The sequence below is a fragment of the Mastigoproctus giganteus genome, chromosome 10 (genome assembly GCF_048544385.1).
Source record: "Mastigoproctus giganteus isolate SK-2022 chromosome 10, ASM4854438v1, whole genome shotgun sequence".
Lineage (NCBI taxonomy): Eukaryota > Metazoa > Arthropoda > Arachnida > Uropygi > Thelyphonidae > Mastigoproctus > Mastigoproctus giganteus.
In genome coordinates this window covers 151,346,450-151,366,563 of record NC_143584.1, presented here as the reverse complement: position 1 = coordinate 151,366,563, position 20,114 = coordinate 151,346,450, and the positions used below count along the sequence as shown (strand labels likewise).

Genomic DNA, 20,114 nt, shown 5'->3' with positions numbered 1-20,114 from the left:
TGTAATTCTGCAATTATGAGATGTGAAAGATTAATACAAAGATGGCCATTAAGTTTGTGTAGATTGTATGGAATTGTGTTACTGTATTATGTTATTCTGTTATTGATATTCAGTAACAGTTCAGTGTGTTTTGCACTGACACGTTGAATTGTGTTAGTGCAAAACTATTTTTAGAAGGCTGGTTTTGCTGTGATTTAAAATATAACTTTTGATTGTTAAGATAATGATGTTATGTTACAAACAAATGGCCATGTTTTCAAAGTAGTGCTATAATGAAGTACTGAAATCACTTTTGAAGTTCTAGAATTAAACATAGTCCTATGTATAATGGTGAAGGTGAATTATCACAATCTGTAGAAAATTTTGTTTTGATTACAGTTTTCTGCTCTGCTGTGTATCATTTTTATTGCTCTCTCACGCTTAAATGCAGTGAAGTTTTTATTTATTTCTTTTTAAATTTGCAAGGTATGAAAAATAGGCTTTCTTGCAACTTTGATTGTAAAATATGGTATAAAAAATTGCACTTTACATGAATAGTTGAATAAAAAAAATAGATAAGTTTGAACATGTAGGTTGATGGCCAGCAAATACCAATCTCTCTCTGTCTGTAGCAACATGAATTATTTTGTTAGTGTTCAGTCCAGTCTCTCAGGTTAGATCTCAATTTCCTTCTCTGGATTCCACCATCTTACCCTCCTTTGTAATTTGCAGTATTTCATACTTAAGTTCCTCTCAAGATGTGCCACAGCATGCCAGTTTTCTGCTCTGCTGTGTATCATCTTTATTATGTGTTATCAACCTATGTTATTTGTAGACATCTTTTATTAACTTTTATCCATTTGGATTTCATTATCCTTAGGCACATTTTAATGAGAATCATCTTAAATACCTTCAATCTCTTTGTTTTTCTTTGTTAATTATTCAGGTTTCTCCTCCTTATACAGCCACTCCCCGATTTATGTAACGGTTGCGTTCCACGGAACTCTATGTAAGTTGGATTTTACGTAAGTCAGAATTTCCCTAAATGCTTATGCAGCACTCGCAGATTCGATTGAAGCAAAAAAGAAATGTTCGACGAACGTGTAAATAGAATTATTTATTCAATTTTTTTATCTCATGTGCATGAAAAAATTACAAAATTGTACAAAATTATAAAATTACAAAAAGAGAGAGGAGACAGGCATAACATCAGTAAGTTTTACCTTTCGAGTATCATTGCCAGAATTAACTTTCCAGCTGATAAGCATGGTGCTGTGAAGTTGAGGGCTGTGGAGATTTAGAAGGGGTTTTTTCCAGCACGTCACAAAATTTCTCTGCAGCTGCAGAATCGGCACTGGCAACTTGACTGCATACTTTATTGTTTTGGAAACCAGTGCGAAAACGTATATTGGAAACCAACCCATCCCTAGAATCGTTGCGATGGAAAAAAAGTTTCATATCTGCAGGATTGGTATCAACCCATTTTTGTCTTTCTTGATTTTCCTCGTGGAGTATGTACTGCTGCAAGATTTTGAGCAGCATACTTATTGGTCTTGTTGACAAACAAAGTAAACAAAATAAACAAAAAAATTTCTAGAAGTCAATAAGCTCCTTTCCATCAAGTTCTGATAAAGTGTCCAGATCGTCGAAATTTTGTACCAAGAAAATGAAAGCATTAACAGCACCAGTTATAGATTGCCAATTGATCCAATACTGCTTTCAGAATCTAACTTAGCAGTTGCTGGATCATCTGAAACTGAACTATCAGAGTCTGAATGAGAATCATTTTATTCGGTGTAATCTTTATCCTTTACAGAATCGTCCGAATCAGATTCAAATAAAAGACATTCTAATTCTTCATCACTCGACTATCCTGTGTTTCTTGTCATTTTAAGTTTTAATTTCTACTTTCCTGAAAAAAGAGAAAATAAAAAACTTGAGAAAAAAAATTTAAGGTAAATGAAAATATAATACAATAAAAAATAAAAAATTGTGTGTGTGTGCTGAGCACGCATAGAAGTTAAGTGAAACTTCTTTTGAAACATTTATTATTTCAATGTTACAGTGGTTTAATAATTTACAATTGTTTTACAAGTTTATTACAAAGTTTATACAGATCTCTCTTTTGTACTCAGTGGTGGTTTCGGTGGTTACAATGCACATATACATGCTCTATTCGCCTTATGCACATGTATGTGCTCTATTCGCCTTAACTTTCACTAATAGTGAGAGTTATAAGGTGAATTTGAGGGCTGTAAAGATTTAGGTGTTTTTTCCAACACATCAAAAAATTTCTCTGCAGCTGTAGAATCGGTTCTGCAGACTTCAGCATGTTGAATTATAATTTTTTTTCCCGTCAATTTTTTAAAGAAATATGGTAGAGAATGACAAAAGAAATATTTTGGTTTTAAAATTTTTAAAATCGGACTACTAGAAGCTGAGATATAGCGATTTAAAATGTGACACGCATACGAGTTATGCCATGGCTGCGTTGTAGAGGTAATGATTACATCATGCATCGCTGCTACGTATGGCGCCAAGTCGCTTGTGTCTGGTACGGAGTGGTACAGTGGTGGGAGGCAAGAATCATTTCATGTCGCATTTTCTTTCCGATTTTTTGTTATAGAAGATGCATGGACGCAGGTTACTCCCATGTGAATTGTATTTGTGTTTTGTATAGGCTGCTCCTAGAACTGAAGTTCATCTCTACCTTGTTGCTCTGTTCAGTTTTTACAAGCTGTCAAGGTAAGGCCATTGTGTGTCTTGTAATAAATAAAAAAAAAAAAAAAAAAAATTCCATCTCACACAGGACGGAGGGTCCTATGCCGGTTGAACTGGGATAGGGGAAAAGGACCCAGAGAAAAAAAAATTTTTCATCCCGCACGGGAGAAACTGATAGGACAGAAAAATTTTGTCTGAGTTTATGTGTGTGTTCTGTAGTGTAGTGTAGTGTTGTGTATTGGCCTTTTGGCTACCTGGAAGCAGTGATCACCTAGACTTCCGCTTCTAGGTACTCGTTCATAGCCGCGGGAAGGCAAAGCCCCCCCCCCCACTATCTGCTCGCTCTCCTCTCTGGGGAATGAGTTTTCCAGGGAGGAAAAGAAAATTAGAGTAAGGTGGAGGAGGGGGACTTTCTCAGCCAGGGAGCCCCAGTCCAGGATAAATTGTTAGGGAGGGAAAAATGAGAGGTTGCTGGCCTGACCTGGGGAGCCCCACGCCAGGGAAGAACACGAGAATGGGGGGGCCCTTTAAATCCCACATGCTGAGTGTGGAAAGGAAGGGAACATGGATCGGATACCAGCAACAGATCAGATAGATAGGCGAAAAATAAAATAAAACAATAAAAAAAGTTTTTCATCCCACACAAGGATTTTTATCCCATGCAAGACAGAGAGGTAAAGAGTAGCAATAGAGTGCTATTGCTATTCCGGATCCAGGAACTAGTCCCAGACCCAGAGCAGAATGCAGAGAGAGAGAGAGAGAGAGAGAGAGAGAGAGAGAGAGAGAGAGAGAGAGAGAGAGAGAGAGAGAGAGAGCACAAAAAAAAAAAAAAAAAAAAATATTATGATAGGACATTTATCATTTTGCAGTCAGCTCAAGGCCTAGGTTGGTGGTCATTAGTTCTAACCAGGTTTAGGTGTCTTCGTCTGGTGAAAACTTCCTTAGCAAATGTTTGGAAGGCCCTCAAGTTGTCAGTCGTAATAAGTTGGTCAATATGGCTATGGTCAAGGTTTTTCACAATGTTTTCAGTTGTGCTCACTGCTCTTCATATTGAGTGCAGTCGAAGATTGTATGGGACTAGTTTTCTTTTTCCCAACATCTGCAACGATCCGTGTTTGAGAGTCCCGGCTGAAATAGCTTCTCATTAAGGAAGCTGTGCCCCATTACCAGGAAAGATGTTTCAAGGCTCAGTGAGAACCACTTTCCCACTACTTTAGTCATTATAAACGTTACATCTGGGAGAATCTTTTAGTCACAGTCCTGAGGTTCGAGGTGTCCCATCTGGTCTGCCACATATTGACGAGCTCGTTGAAACACCAAGTTTTTTCTTTAGTTATATCTTCCTCAAGGGAGATCTGCATATCTAGAATGGAAGTGGGGATTCTTTTCTTGAGGCTAAAACAGAGCTCTCAGTAGATAATGAAAAGGTCTAGAGGAAGTGTCCCTGCATGGATGGCAGCCAGATGGCACCCGTGTATACAGTGTGACAGGTCCTGTGAGTGGCAAGAATCATGTTTCTCTGGATGGTATGGAGTTTATTTCTCATTTTTACCAAGACTGCTCGGTGAAACCATGCTCCTGTGCCTTATAAGACTTTGGTTTGTAGTACCAGTGGAAGTTGGACACCGTTGATCTTGACCTGAGGGGCCCGCCTGATACCTAGTTTAGTTTTGATTATGATCATGTTTGATTTGGCAGGGTTGATACTCTCATGTGAAAACTGCCTGGGACGCACTTAAATAGGTTACACTTCAAAAGGAATCAGTCTCCTCTTACCTTTGAGAAAACGAAGAAAATCACACAACCACATATTAGAGAAATCCTGTTTGAATATTGATCAAAGTATTTTAAGCTTCAAATAATTATACTTTTGAGTTGGACAGATTTTCAATAAATATAGTTTTCTCTCCAATCTGCTCAAATACAGGTATCCTGTTCTCAGATAACTCTTGAAGTTTGTTCTAACAATCAGGCACTGGTTGGCTAAAGGCAAACTTCCACACATCTGTTCTGCAACTGTCCTTCCTCAATTTGAATTTGACCCACTCGTGTGTGGTCTGAGCAAGAGGAAGAATCCCATCAGCATTGCGCTTGCTCAATCCATTCAAAGCCTTAAACACCTCAGTCAGATCACCCCGCAGGTGCCTAGTCTCCAGTGCTGCAATTTGCAGAATTGAAGCCTTTCTTGGTAAGAGCACCCCTTTGATCCACTCATCAATCTTGTTGCCATTCTCTGTACTTGTTCCAGCAGCTCCACATCCTTCCCAAAATGAGGCCTCCCGACCTGTATGCAGCATTCAAGATGTGGCCTGACCATTGCGTTATAATCATCATCAGCCATTTTCAATCCACTGCAGGATGAAGGCCTCTCCAGCAACTTTCCAGTTCCTTCTGTTTTGAGCACTGGCCATCCATTTACTACTCAAAAACTCATGAATTTCATCTATCCATCTCCGCCTTTATCTTCCAGGTTTTCTTCTAGCTCCTCTTGGGTACCATTCTGTTATTTTCTTAGTCCATCTGTCATCATGTCTTCGAGCTATGTGTACTGCCCAAGACCATTTTAGTTCTTTAGTTTTGATAAGAATATCCTTTACTTGAGTTTGCTGCCTAATCCATGTGTGTCTCTTCTTATCTAACAGTCTGATTCCCAATATAATTCGTTCCATTCTTCACTGTGTAGTTCTTAGCTTCTCTTCCATTCTTTTGGTGAGTGCCCAAGTTTCACTTCCATAAGTCATGGTGGGGAGTATACATTGATTCATTATTTTACGTTTCAGACAAACTGGGATATTGCTCTTCAGTATGTGACTATATTTCCTGGATGCTATCCATCCAAAATTTATTCTTCTCTTGACTTCCAGCCATTTATCATTATTACAGCTAATAACTTGTCCCAGATAAGTATATGACTCCACCTTTTCAATTACTGCTCCTTCAATCATTATTTCCCTTTCCGTGGCATACTTGTTCATCATTACTTTTGTTTTAGCCATATTCATCTTTAGTCCAAAATCCTTACTAACTGTGCATAACTGATTAAGATTTTCCTCTAATTCTTTGGGATCGTGGCTTATGACCACAATGTCATCTGCAAATCGTAAATGGTTTAGGTACTCTCCGTTCACATTGACTCCTTTCTGCGACCAGTCTAATCTTCTGAAAGCTTCCTCAAGGGCAGCAGTAAACAGCTTCGGAGATATTGTGTCTCCTTGTCGAACTCCTTTCTCGATTTTAAATTTGCTACTGTCTTTGTCTAGTCTAATAAAGGATGTAGCACTCTCATATATTTTCTTCAAAATCATAATACAGGCATACCTCGGTTAACGTTACCTCTGATAACGAAGCTTCGATATAACGAAGTCGGCAATTTCAAGCCCCATTTAACATAAAAAAAAAAAAATATTCCAGTTTAATCACCTGAAATCTAAACAAACTGAAGAAATTACGGAAACCTTTGGGGCTTCTCGTGGTTGGTTCGAGAAATTTAAAAAACGGGTCAGGATTCATAGTGTAAAATTAACAGGAGAAGCTGCAAATAAGTTTCCAGAAAAACTAAAGGAAATAATTGAACGTGAAAATTTTCCAAATTTGGTGTTCAATGTTGACGAAAGCGGTTTGTTCTGGAAACGGCTACCAACAAAAAGCTTCATTTCTATTGAAGAAAAATCGGCTGCTGGGTTCAAAGCAGCGAAAGACCGTTTAACGTTACTCTTTGGATCAAATGCCTCTGGCGATTATAAATTAAAATTGTTATTAGTTTACCATTCAGAAAATCCGAGGGCGTTAAAAGGTAACATAAAAATGAATTTACCTGTAATATGGAAAGCAAATAGAAAAGCGTGGGTTACCAAGGAGTTATTTACTGAGTGGTTTGTTAACCACTTTTGTCCTGAAGTAAAACGGTATTGTCAAAAAAACAACTTTGAAGAAAAAGATCTTTTGTTGTTAGACAATGCTCTGGGACATCCTACTGATCTTAACACGTTGGACACATGCATTCCTGTCAAAGTTGTGTTTCTTCCAGCAAACACAACTTCCCTGATTCAACCATTGGATCAGGGAGTAATAGCATCATTTAAAGCTTATTATCTGCGTCGAACATTAAGCAGTTTAACTGAACTAGAGGATAAAGAGGAAATGACAGTTAAAACTTTTTGGAAAAACTACACCATTAAAAACGCAATTGAAAACATTGATAGTTCTTGAAAAGAAGTCACTAAGAAATGCTTAAATGGAGTTTGGTGCAAAATATGGCCAGAAGTTGTACTAGAAGAAGAAAATAACATCCAAGAAATTAGAAATGAAGTTATCCAGATGGCTCAATCAATAGGTTTCGAAAATGTCGATGAAGAGGATGTTAGAAATTTATTGAATGCAGAAGATGATGGTTTTTCAGTGGAAGATTTAGAAAACCTTGTTAGCAATGAAGACGAAGTTAAAGAAGTTCCAGCCGAAAAAGTGTTAAAAAACCAAAGATTTAAAAAGGTGCTTAAATGACATTGAAAACGTTTTAAATTTTTTTAGTGAAAATGATCCTGATTTAGGAAGAAGTATTATTGTTAAGCGATCAGTGAAATGCAATAACTCCGTATAGGCAATTGTTAAATTAAAGAGAAAAAGAGCATAAACAATCAACTTTAGACTCTTATTTTAAAATGTGATTTCACTTTGTATGTAAGTTGACTGTTTATTTAATAAAACCTTTCTTTGTCCGAAAAAAAAAAGCTTTTCATTTTCTTTACGTAGGAACGTATCCCTATTCTGGCCATAGTATTTTTACCTCTGAAAACGAAGTTTCGCTTAACGAAGTAATTTCGTGGAACGCATCCTATTCGTTATTCGAGGTATGCCTGTATATGGAGTATCTATGCCTTGTCTTTCCAGTGCCCGAAACATTGCCTTATGCTGTATGGAGTCAAATGCCTTTTCATAATCCACAAATGCCAGGCATAATGGTGTTTTATATTCATTTGCTTTCTCCATTAGCTGTGATATTACGTGAAGGTGATCCATAGTTGAGAATCCTGTCCTAAAGCCAGCTTGCTCTTTCGGTTGATTCTCATCAAGTATTCTTTCTAATCTGTTAGTAATGACCCTTGTGAACAACTTGTAGATATGGGATAACAAGCTAATTGGTCTATAATTTCCAATTTCTGATTTATCTCCTTTCTTATGCAGCAAAACTATGATTGCATTATTCCACTGCTTAGGCATCACACCTTTTCTAATGCACTTTGTGCAGAGCCTTGCCAGTTTTTGTGTTATGTCTCTTCCTCCCAATTTTAACAACTCTACAGTAACTTCATCTTCCCCCGGGGCTTTCCGATTCTTCATTTTCTTCAATGCATGTTCTGCCTCATCAGGAAGAATATCGGGTATGTCGTATGTGTTGCTACTTTGCAATCCATCTTCCCCACTGCTGGTATCATTCCCTTGCTCCTTGTATAATTCTCTATAGTAGTCTTCTGCTATTTGAATTATGCCTTCTCTGCTGTTTATAAGTACACCATCGCTATTCTTCAGTTTCAGTATCATTTGTCTTTCTGTATTACTGCTCATGGCTGCTGATTTAAATCCTTTGTTTTCCCTTAATGCTTGTTCTACATTTCTTGTGTTAAATCTTCTTATGTCCTCTCTGAGTCTCTTTCTAATGGCTTTGCATAACTCAGTATATTCAATTTTCTCCCTGTCAGTGTTTTTCTTGCTCTTCATTTGTCGTCTTTGGTTCATCACGACAAGTGTTTCTTGACTAATTTTTTCTTCTTTGGATTTCTGTTTCCCTATAGGTTTCTTGGGCTTTATCACTTTCAGAAAGTTGTAATATTCCTCGTCGATATCTTGGTCCTGAGCAGTCTGCAGAAGCTCAAACTTGTTCTTAAGTTCCAGTACATACTGCTTTTTCTCCTCCTCTGCTATTTCAAAGACCTTTGTATTATTTACTCGAGTCAGTTTTTTCCTTTCCTACATCTATATCAAGTGTACATCTTACCATTCTGTGATCACTTCCAACATTTACCTTATTCAGGACGGTAACATCATTCACAATATATCTTCTGTTAGTGAGGATGAAGTCGATTTCATTAGTTGTTAATCCATTTGGACTCTTCCATGTCCACTTTCTGTTCACCCTTTTCTTGAAAAAAGTGTTCATTACTGACATTCCTTGAGATTCTGCAAATTCCACAAGTCTTTCACCTCTTTTATTTCTTTCACCAATTCCAAAATTTCCTATAGTTCCTCTTTCTGCGCTGTTTTGCCTTTTTCCAACCTTAGCATTGAAGTCCCCCATAATAATAGTGTAGTGGGTTTTCTGCTCATCTAGAAGACTCAATTTCAGTGTACATTTCTTCAACCTCTTCATCATCATGGCTCGATGTTGGTGCATAAATCATTATAATCTTTAGCTTGTACCTCTTAGAAATCTTGAGTATTAGTCTTGACACTCTTGGTGATGTACTTTTGAATTCCAAAATGTTGTTTTTAAAATCTTTATGGACCAGAAACCCAACTCCACCTTCACTCCTTTCACTGTGTCCATTGGTGTACAACAGATTTCCACTTGATAAACTTCTAAGTGATTCATTTCTTCTTATTGTTTCAGCCAAACCGATGATATTCCAATTCACATTTTCTAATTCCTTTTCCAGCTCTAATATCCTGTGTTCACCGATGAGTGATCGTACGTTATAACAGGCCAAGTTCAATTTCCGTGCATGGCAGCCTGGTCGTACCCAGAGATTCTTAGCACCCTCTGCTTCCACTCTGATCCTCTCGCTGCCGTAAGAGGGAGAGTGAAAGCTGCTGGGGACTGAGGGCCATTTGTATTGTTGTGCTCTCATTGCTGGAGGGTTTGGTCTTTTCCTCTTCACGCTGACCAGGCGTCTTGAAGAGAACCACTCTACACGTTCGTTGCCACCTAAGTGACGTAACAGGGCTTACCATCGAGAAGGTGTGCATGAGTGGATTTTAGGGAGGCAGGCCAACCGGAGGCAGGCCAATCTCCTAAATCTTCTGTAATAGAGAGATATTGGATCCATCAGTGTTTTAGGCTGAGTGTCTGATAACACACAGGATACCTGTTCCCCTCTAAGCCCCTCGTTATACAATGGGATAATCACCTTCTCATCCCTGCTAGCAAAATTCCTGTATATCATAGACAAAACTCCATGAGTTGGCCTGGCAGCCTGTCTGCATTGCTCAGAGAACTTTGTATCTGACTGCACAATTACCCCCAGGTCTTTCATTTTCTGCTACTCTGAGTGTAGTACTGCACAGTTGGTATGTTATTCTGGAGTCTTGCCACCCATATGCAGTACTTTGCATTTATCAGTGTTAAACTTCAATTGCCAATTATTTTCAATTAATTCTACTTTTGCATAAATTCTGTTTTGTATTATTTAGAGTAGGAATTTGCTTACGTGCTTCAATAAACTGTTCTCTTCTGCATATGTGTGTGCATGTGCACGTTTTGGCTTTCTTAGGTATGTATTGGTCATATCTTTGATGCCTACCCTTTTAGTTTTTTTAAGTAGTGAAATTCACTAGGAATTTCATCATAGCCAATTGCCTTGCCATTCGTTCTTAACTGTTTGGATAGCAAATCTGAGCTCCTCTTCCAGTATGGTGTTTCCTGTCTTTGATTATAGTACAAGTTCTTTAGATATAATTTCCAGAATTCTTGCATTTGTTCAATAGAAGTCGTTTTCTCATTTTTATTCTTAGTGCTTCCTGAGTGAGTAGTAATACTGTACCTTTTACATAATACTGTATATCCTGTTAGTTACTTTTATAATGAATTTATGGATATAATGAGCTTTTTATAAACTCCTTTGATTTCACTTTGTAATAGATAGGTTTAAACTGTGTTTGTGTGTGTGCATGCACATGCATACAATCTTGTAATAAGAAAGACAAATTAAATATGTAATTAACGATTTTGAAATGAATTTTTTTAAAGGCTTTTTAATCATCATCAACAGTTAATGGAACCACTTGTAGGCAAATGGGCCAAGATAGTCTTTAGTTCGCTTTGCCATCCCACAACAAAACTCCAAGAAATCTCTCTGGCTTTAGTAGAAGCTAATCTTTCAGTCTTTCTACATAATCAGGAAGCTGTGATGCCGTGTTTAGTCTTGCAAATTAAAAATGTAAGTTAAAGATTGTTAATTTTTAGGTTACTTTTTTGTAATTTCCATGAATTCAACTTATTCACAAAAATTGCTACTGTTACAAAGTGTTACATTGTTTTACTGTTAAAAAAAAATGTACGAAGCACTTCCTCTGAACGTTTTTTTTTTATATACTTTGATTATCTGTTATATTTTATACTGTGTTGAACTCAGATTTCTTGATGTAGCTGTGTCATGTTGCCTGAGGAAATGAAATTGGATGAAGGTTATTTCGGATAGTTGATTTTAAATAGTAAATTTTTTCGAATAATTGATTCTGAATGCTCTTCGTCTACTTGAAAAAGAGGAAGCTGGAAAAATTTTAAGAAAAAAATTTGCATTTATTAATTACACATTATATACTGTACATGTTTATATAGCTTAAACATAACTACTGTTGTGCTGCTTGAAAGATGTCAGTTTTTTCCATCCATTGCAAGGTTCTATACTTTAGTCAGAAAAATAAATTGGTTCTTGTTCAGTTGAGGATGGATTTACTGAGGTGCAGTAGCACGATTGCTCCAGGGCTTCATGCTTGCAGAGGGATATGGAACAGTGACAATTACAGTTACTGTTGGTCCAGGGCCCCCTGCATATTTTTAAGAGCCTCTAGAAATAAATATGTCAAGGTCCCAGAATACCTCATCCAGTGCTGGATTTAGACATTCTCAGTCACTGGCACATATGAGCCACTCAGAAGCCAAACTGATCAACTCAGTGAAATAAAAAGTAAAGAAAACTGATGAAGTTATAAATATTGTTTTTTAAAAGTTAGCCTGACATATATGCACCTACAAATATACACTGGTGTTCAAAGAAAGTGCATCACCCCTTAATTGTAATTGTCGGCTGAATAACACGCATAGGTGATGACATAATATTTAATCAGCTGTTACTTTCAGCTTTATAAGCACGCTCTGCAAGAGTTGCAGTCATTCCTTGCTTGTGTCAGCATGGCGAGTTACGTGCAGTTGACACCACGAAGAAAGACTGCTATTATTGTTTTACGTGTGGAAGGATGTTAATCCCGTCATATTGCTTTAGAGTGTCATGTAATCGTCGACAGTGAGTAGATTTCTTTCCAAACTCAAGAATACTGGTTCTGCTGATAGGAAAAAAAAAGTAACCAGATGCAAATGAGTCTCTATGTCAAAACAGGACCGTGTTTTGAAGTGCTTATGCCTTAAAAACCGTAAAGCTTCTTCGTCTGAGCTGAAAAGAGATTGGGAAGAACATAAAAGAGTGGTAGCAAGTGCAGTAACAGTCAGAAGATGCCTCTTCAAAAATAGACTTGTAGCTCGTCGTCCTAAGAAGAAGCCCCTCCTCACACAAAAAATGAAAAAGGCCCGATTAGTTTTGGCATAAGGAGCATGTCAAATAGACCCCTGAGCAGTGGAAGTCCAGTTATTTTCTCGGATAAGAAAAAATTCAACCTGCACGGCTCTGATGGGAGACAAACGTTCGCCGTAGACGTGGTGAAGAATACCATCCAGACTGTATGGTATCTACAGTGAAATTCCCTATCAGCCAAATGATATGGGGGTGCATTTCGTATCAAGGAGTGGATCACCTGCAGTTTTTAAAAGGTTCCGTCTGGCTGCCAATGGATACCTGGCTATACTGGAAGGCAAATTGCTGCCAACCATTAGAGACCATTTCAACCTGCCAAGTAACTGCATCTTTCAGGATGACTCTGCTCCTTGTCATCAGGCAAAAAGGGTAAGTAGGCACTTCTGTAGTTACTTTAGCTTCATTTCTGCATTAGAGGTTCGACAGTAATGTGTTTACATTTGTTACAGGTGAAAAAATGGTTGGAAGAACGGTCCATTACAACTGTTAGCAGGCCAGGAAACAGCCCGGGCCTGAATACTATAGAGAACTGTTGGCATCGTGTGGAATCTGCAGTTGCCAGAAAGAAACCAAAGACCCTTCGTAAACTTCAGGAAGCCATAATTCGTGTTTGGAATCACCACAAACTATCAGTTGATTATCTTCAGAAATTGATCTTGTCAATGCCTTGATGGTGTGCTGCTGTCATCAGAGGCAGAGGCAGTTCAACTAAATATTAGTTTGCACCTGGTGAACTTTTCATTTTGTTTTCCATTTAAAACGATAAACTGAAGCAAATTGAGCACTTCTTGATAACATTTCAACCATAATTGTCGTGTTTACCAAAACTGTTGTATAAAGGCTTCAAATTAGCATTAGCATTAGTAGAGGCATTTGATGCAAGAAAGCAAGCTTATGCAGCATCAGCCAAAAAAAAAAAAAACCCACTTCCACTTCACCCCTCTGTTCGTTCAAAATACCTGTCCAGCTGAGCCTTAAACTTATTTAGGCTATCAACCTCCACCACAAGGGATGGCAATCTGTTCCACCAACCAACCACCCGCTGGCTAAAGGCAAATTTCCGCACGTCTATCCTACATCTGTCTTTCCTCAATTTGAATTTATGCCCTCTCAGGTGATTTTTCTGAGCTAGAGGAAGAATCCCATCAGCATTGAGCATGCTTAAACCATTCAAGGCTTTATACACCTCTATCAGATCACCTCGCTGGTGCCTCGTCTCCAGACACTGTAATTTGCAAAACTTAAGCCTTTCTTCGTAAGAGCACCCCTTTGTTCCATTCACTAATCTTGTTGCCCTTCTCTGTACTCGTTCCAGCAGCTCTACATCCTTCTTGAAATGAGGCCTCCAGACCTGTATACAGTACTCTAGGTGTGGCCTGACCATTGCCTTATACAATGGAATAATCACCTCCTTATCCCTGCTGGAAAAATTCCTGTATATCATTGACAATACTCCATGAGCTACTCTTGCAGCCCGTCTGCACTGCTCAGAGAACTTCATATCTGCCTGCACAATCACCCCCAAGTCCCTTTCATTCTCTACCACTGTCAGTGTAGTACCACAGAGTTGATATGTTGCTCTGAATAAATGCTTATTTTGGAATATTTTGAGAGCACCTGTTAAATTTAGTTAGCTTTGCCTTAACTATTAATAAATATCTTTTGTTTATATTTCTATTTGTGATGCTAGTCATTAATGTAACATACCATAACAAAAAGGGTTAGAAGTGTGAAATTCCTAGATGATGCACTTTCTTTGAACACCAATGTGTAGTGTATTTTTTAAGATTTAGGTTTTATATTACAAGATATAAAATTCATAAAAATAATATATCAAAAAATATTGTTCATGTTTTTACAAATTTTCTATAAACTTACTGGCCGACCGGGTTAGCCAGGTGGGTAAAGCACCTGCCTGGCAACCCAAAGGTCGTGGGTTCGAATCCTGCCTCCGGCTTGGATCAAAGTACTGCAAAAACCTTGGGAGGTGCATTATGGCTACAGAAGCCGATGCGCCAATAACTACCAAAAGAAAAAAAATAATAATAATAAACTTATGGAGTTAATCGATTTACTGAAAATATGGAAATTGCAGAAAAAATAAATACGACAGAATTCATTATAACATTATTTATTAAGGAACTTTCAACAGAAAATCGATATAGGAACTGTTTTATTGTTATTATTATTGTTTTTATTATATTATACAGCCACTCACGACTTATGTAAGCGTTGTATTCTCCGGAACTCTACGTAAGTCGGAATTTCCCTAAATGCTTGTGCAGCACTCGTGAATTTGATTGAAGCAAAAAAGAAATGTTCAATGAACATGTAAATAGAATTATTTATTCAATTTTTTTTTTTTTTTATCTCATGCACAAGAAAAATTATAAAATTACAAAAAGAGAGAGGAGACAGGTATAATGTCAGCAAGTTTTGCCTTTCGAAAATTGTTGCCAGAATTAATTCTCCAGCAGATAAGCATGCCACAGGGGGAAGTTAAGAGCTGTGGAGATTTAGAAGGGGTTTTTTCCAACATATCACAAAATTTCTCTGTAGCTGCAGAATGGGGAACTAGCAGCTTCACCGCATACTTTAATGTTTTGGAAACCAGTGTGAAGCTTAAACCTATTAAACCACTCGTTGCTTGCCACAAACTTGGCTTGGAGTTTGCCATACTTATCCTTAATATCTTCATAAATGCTTCTTGCTTTTGCTTGAATGGCCATTGGACTCAGGGGCACTTGCTTCTGAATCTGATTTTCCATCCATCTTCGATATAGCACCTGAACGCTGTTTTGTGATCACTGTTTATCTTAATGCATTGATCCTTTGACATGTTCTTTTATACGTGTACTGTCCCTTAAAATAATATTCGCTGTTGAAGCAGCGAGACCTAATTCTGTGCAATGGATGATAAACTTTGTCCTGCTTTGTAATTTTTAATTAATCATCTTCATTTCTAAATCAATTTTGTTTTGTTTCTTAGCACTGCCAGCACTTGCACTTTCCGTTGGGCCCTTTCCCTTCACCATTGTAATAAGTAAATAGGAATGAAGAGAAGATTCTGAAAATTTAGTTGTTTCTTGTATGGTTGAAGATTTCAGTGAAGGGGAACTCATTTCACCATAATACCGTAATGTAAAAACCCACAGAATTCCAGTTATCGGTATTATCGCAAATGCAATAAGAACGAGTTTACTACCTGCTTATAATAGATGGCATTTACAGAAAAGCCCAATAAACTGGAAAGTGCAAATTATTTTTATTGTTTTATGGTAATGGCCTCCAGAAATGTGTTTTAGAAAATATCACAAAGGCATTTAAAATTGATTCTTATAACTGAACATAAGATAATGATGAAAGTGTAATGCAATTTATATTATAAAAATGACCTTTTAGAAAGATAAATAGCTTAGTTATATAGTGAAAATTTCAACTCCCAAGGTCTTGGAACGAATTACAAATAAAAAAAAAATCCCAGTGTGTTATTGGGTTCACATTACAATATTTTCACTTTACGTCCATTTATTCCTATGGAATGCAAAATATGTTTCCATGTATTTTTTAAGTTTGCACCAGCCAGCAAAAACTTGCGTAAAGTTGAATTTCCGTAAGTCAAGTATTATGTAAGCCAGGCTGTATTATTTATGTTGATAATAATAATAATAATACAGTGGCTGTATTATTGTTATCAACATAAATAATATCTTCAATGTCAGATGCATCCAATGTACTGTCATCTCGATTTGTCTTTAAATTTTTGTAATAGTCTTGTTTAATGGGAGGAATGTATTTCGATTGGTCCATCATGTCTTTTCTTTTGTTACAGATCTACCAGAAGGATGTAACATGGGCTGGTCTATGTTTATCAGCACATTAAGTACTTCATCTTTCTTCCCCTTCTGTATAATGGTAATCGTGTCATCCACGTACCTTTTCCATTTATGAATGGGAAATTCCAACCCATCAAAAATCCAATTTTCCAGATCCTCCCTGGCTAGGTTAGCTACAATGGCTCTAATGGGGGGGAACCCATAGCTGTGTCATGGACCTGCTTATACATATTATCTTGAAAAACCATAGTAGTACTAGAAAGGCAAAACTCTACACCCTTACAAATGTCATCAATATTTAAAAGAGACCTTGTATTTAAAGTATCATCCTTCTCCAGAGCCATTCTTACACATTGGACCCCATGCTTGATGGGGATACATGTAAACAGCGAAACTACATCAAATGAAATCATAATCTCCCCTTCCCCTATAATCTGATCTTTCACAAAATCCTTACTGTCCTTAATAACAAAACTAGAACGTCCCACTATAGGGGCAATCAGCCTGGCTAAGAATCTCGACAGGGCATGGGTGGGGCTACCCACAAAAGACACAATCGGTCTAAGTGGAACACCCGCTTTGTGTGTCTTCGGGAGACCGTAAAACCTGGGCAGCCAGCATCCTGCTGCATGCAAAGACCAGAATACCTCCTTGGATATCTTTCCTGCCTTCTGCCAATGCTGTATAATACTATTAACCTGCCGTTCTAGGCCAACTAACGGATTTCTCTGGGTGACCTTGTATGTAGTGGTGTCCTGTCAAAGATCCAAGGCTTTTTTATGATAATCTTCTTTATCCAGTATTACCGTGGATCTGCCTTTTACAGGACACCACTACGTACAAGGTCACCCAGAGAAATCCGTTAGTTGGTCTAGAACGGCAGGTTAATAGTATTATTAACTTTTTAATTTTTTTTTTTTTTTTTTTTTATTATATAATTTGCTTATAATTAATCTTTACAATTCCTTTATTATCTCTGCCGTTTGTTAACCCCTGGCATGGTGCCGTGAAGGGTATTGTATGGTCGTGGTACCTGCGTGTACCGGTGAACTGTACAATAAAGATCTTATTTATTTATACAGCGTTGGCAGAAGGCAGGAAAGATATCCAAGGAGGTATTCTGGTCTTTGCATGCAGCAGGATGCTGACTGCCCAGGTTTTACGGTCTCCCGAAGACACACAAAGCGGGTGTTCCACTTAGACCGATTGTGTCTTTTGTGGGTAGCCCCACCCATGCCCTGTCGAGATTCTTAGCCAGGCTGATTGTCCCTATAGTGGGACGTTCTAGTTTTGTTATTAAGGACAGTAAGGATTTTGTGAAAGATCAGATTATAGGGGAAGGGGAGATTATGATTTCATTTGATGTAGTTTCCCTGTTTACATGTATCCCCATTAAGCATAGAGTCCAATGTGTAAGAATGGTTCTGGAGAAGGATGATACTTTAAATACAAGGTCTCTTTTAAATATTGATGACATTTGTAAGGGTGTAGAGTTTTGCCTTTCTAGTACTACTATGGTTTTTCAGGATATTATGTATAAGCAGGTCCATGGCACAACTATGGGTTCCCCCATTAGAGCCATTGCAGCTAACCTAGCCATGGAGGAACTGGAAAATTGGATTTTTGATGGGTTGGAATTCCTCATTCATGAATGGAAAAGGTACGTGGATGACACGTTTACCATTATACAGAAGGGGAAGGAAGATGAAGTACTTAATGTACTTAATAGCTTCTCCCCTTTCATTCAATTTACCTCGGAGGTGGAAGTAGCTGGAACCCTCCCTTTCCTTGATGTATTGGTGGTTAGAGAAGGTTTTAGGCTAAGAACTGAAGTTAATAGAAAGCCTATGTGCCGGAGTCAGTACACTCATTATAGCTCGGCACAAACTAATCAACACAAGAATAGTGTGGCCAAAGCATTATTGGATAGGGTTGGGTCCCCCTGCAATACCCCCGAGGTTAGAGAAAAGGAAATTAGTAGAGTCGCAGCAGACCTCAAAAAATGCGGCTACCCCCAGAGGGTCTTGGACAAATACATTAGAGGTGGCATCCATTGTTTGTGAGCCGTCCACACCAACCACCATTGCATACATTCCCTACTATCCGGGCCTTACTGAACGTATTGCACGAGCATTATGTGAGTATCACATATGTATATGTGAGAAGTGCAGCTTCCGGGATGGAGGTTGCACACAGTGTTGTCCCAAGTTAAAGACCCCATAACAAAAGAGGCTAGTAGTGGGGTAGTATAAGAGATTAAGTGTCCGGGTTGTGGGGATTGCTATGGTGGTGAGACAGGGTGGCAGTTCAAAGATCGTCTGGGGAAGCACATGAATGCTATAAATACCGCGAATTATGGGAAGTGTGCTGTGGCGGAGCATTTTTGGGAGAAGCAACACCAGATATCCCCCAGAAGGAGTGGTCATTGTGGACCGTGCACATGGGTTCTGCGACTGCAAGTGACTCGAGAGCTTGCGAATCAGTGCATCTAACAACATTATTAATAGAGATAGAGACATCCCCTTTTTGAGGCCATTATCCTCAGACGGGACAATCGGTTCCGTATAACACGCTCCTGAGCCATTTCCTGTCCCAGTGCACAGGTGGGTAATTCCGATCATGTTCCTGTGGAACCACGTGTGTGAGTGCTGTGTGCCTGCTACTTAAGGATGTGCTGTACAATAGTAATACACTGTTGAGAAAGGAGGCTGTCGCTTCCGAAAGCTACGGTTACCGGTATTTTAATGATTTCAGTTACATCATTTTAATTTTTAGCGCTTTTATTATAACTATTGTAAATAGATCAGTTTTTATTTAGTTTTTATTTATTTTATATGTATATATTTTAATTTTATAGTAAAATTAAATACCATTTAATTGCATTGTTGGTGTTGAGTGTAGTTATTGCGAATATGTACTTTCCCAACCTCGTAGGCCTTTTTGAAGATAGAAATGTAATTAAACAAAAGGCACTAAAAATTTATAACCATTTAAAAGAAAATGGAGAATCTTCTGGTAACCCAGAGTTTATTGCTAGTAAAGGTTAGTTTGAGCGATTTAAAAACCACTTCTCGTTATATAACATTCAAGGGAAAGTGCATCGTCTGATAATGAAGCTGCCAAGAAGTATGCAGAGGAATTTCAAAAATTATTGAAGAGCATGGATACACACCATCAAGTTTTCAATGCTGGTGAGACAGGCCTTTTGGTGGAAAAAAATGCCTAACAGAACATTTATTTAAAAAAAAAAGAGAAAACTGTACCAGGTTTTAAGGCATCAAAAGATTGTGTAACGTTACTTATGTGCAGTAACCCAACAGAAGATTACATGATAAAACCTATGATGGTTTATAGATCCTCTAATCTTCGTGTAATGAAGGGTGTAAATAAAAATGTGTTACCAGTATATTGGAAAGCAAATAAAAAAGCTTGGGTAACTACCGATTTGTTTAAAGAATGGTTTCTAAATTGTTTTGTGCTAGATGTTAAAAAGTATTTAAAGTGGAAAAATCTAGATTTCAAATTTTTATTTTTATTGGATAACGTGCCAGGCCATCCAAAAGGTTTAAGTCATCTAAACGTTGAAGTAATGTTCCTACCACCTAATACAATTTCTTTAATTCAGCCATTGGATCAAGGCATTATACTTTTAATGCTCATTACATCAGAAAATCGTTACAATGGATTTTGGAAAAAATTGATTTCGAATCTGTTGAAGTAATGGAGGCATGGAAACATTTTTCAATTGCTGACTGTATCGGAATCATAGCTTTATTGCTCAAAGAAGTAAAACCATCAACACGTGCATGTTGGAAAAATGTATGGCCAGCATCAGTTCATTCAGGAAATATGATCGAACAGGCAGAAAACAGAATCGGTGCAATAGTAAAGCTTGATAAGTCAGTAGGAGGGGAAGGTTTTGATGTTATGACTACTGAAGACATTCAAGAATTACTGGGAGAAAGAGGCTAAAGCAGATTTGGTGGAAATGGCATCCGAAGTAAGCCAAATCAATTCAGAGGATGATAGCACAGATGAAAATTCTGAAGTTCCAAAT

The 20,114-nt window shown here is 37.8% G+C and overlaps 1 protein-coding gene across 1 annotated transcript in view; it reads left to right on the top strand.

Moving 5' to 3' along the window:
* The window catches only part of Rif1 (Rap1 interacting factor 1), a 276,189-nt gene that overhangs the window by 76,974 nt on the left and 179,101 nt on the right, over positions 1-20,114 (top strand). Inside the window, exon 6 of the mRNA XM_090383047.1 lies at positions 10,661-10,850. Coding sequence (XP_090239173.1) covers positions 10,661-10,850 — 190 coding nt within the window. The remainder of the gene's footprint in view (positions 1-10,660; positions 10,851-20,114) is intronic.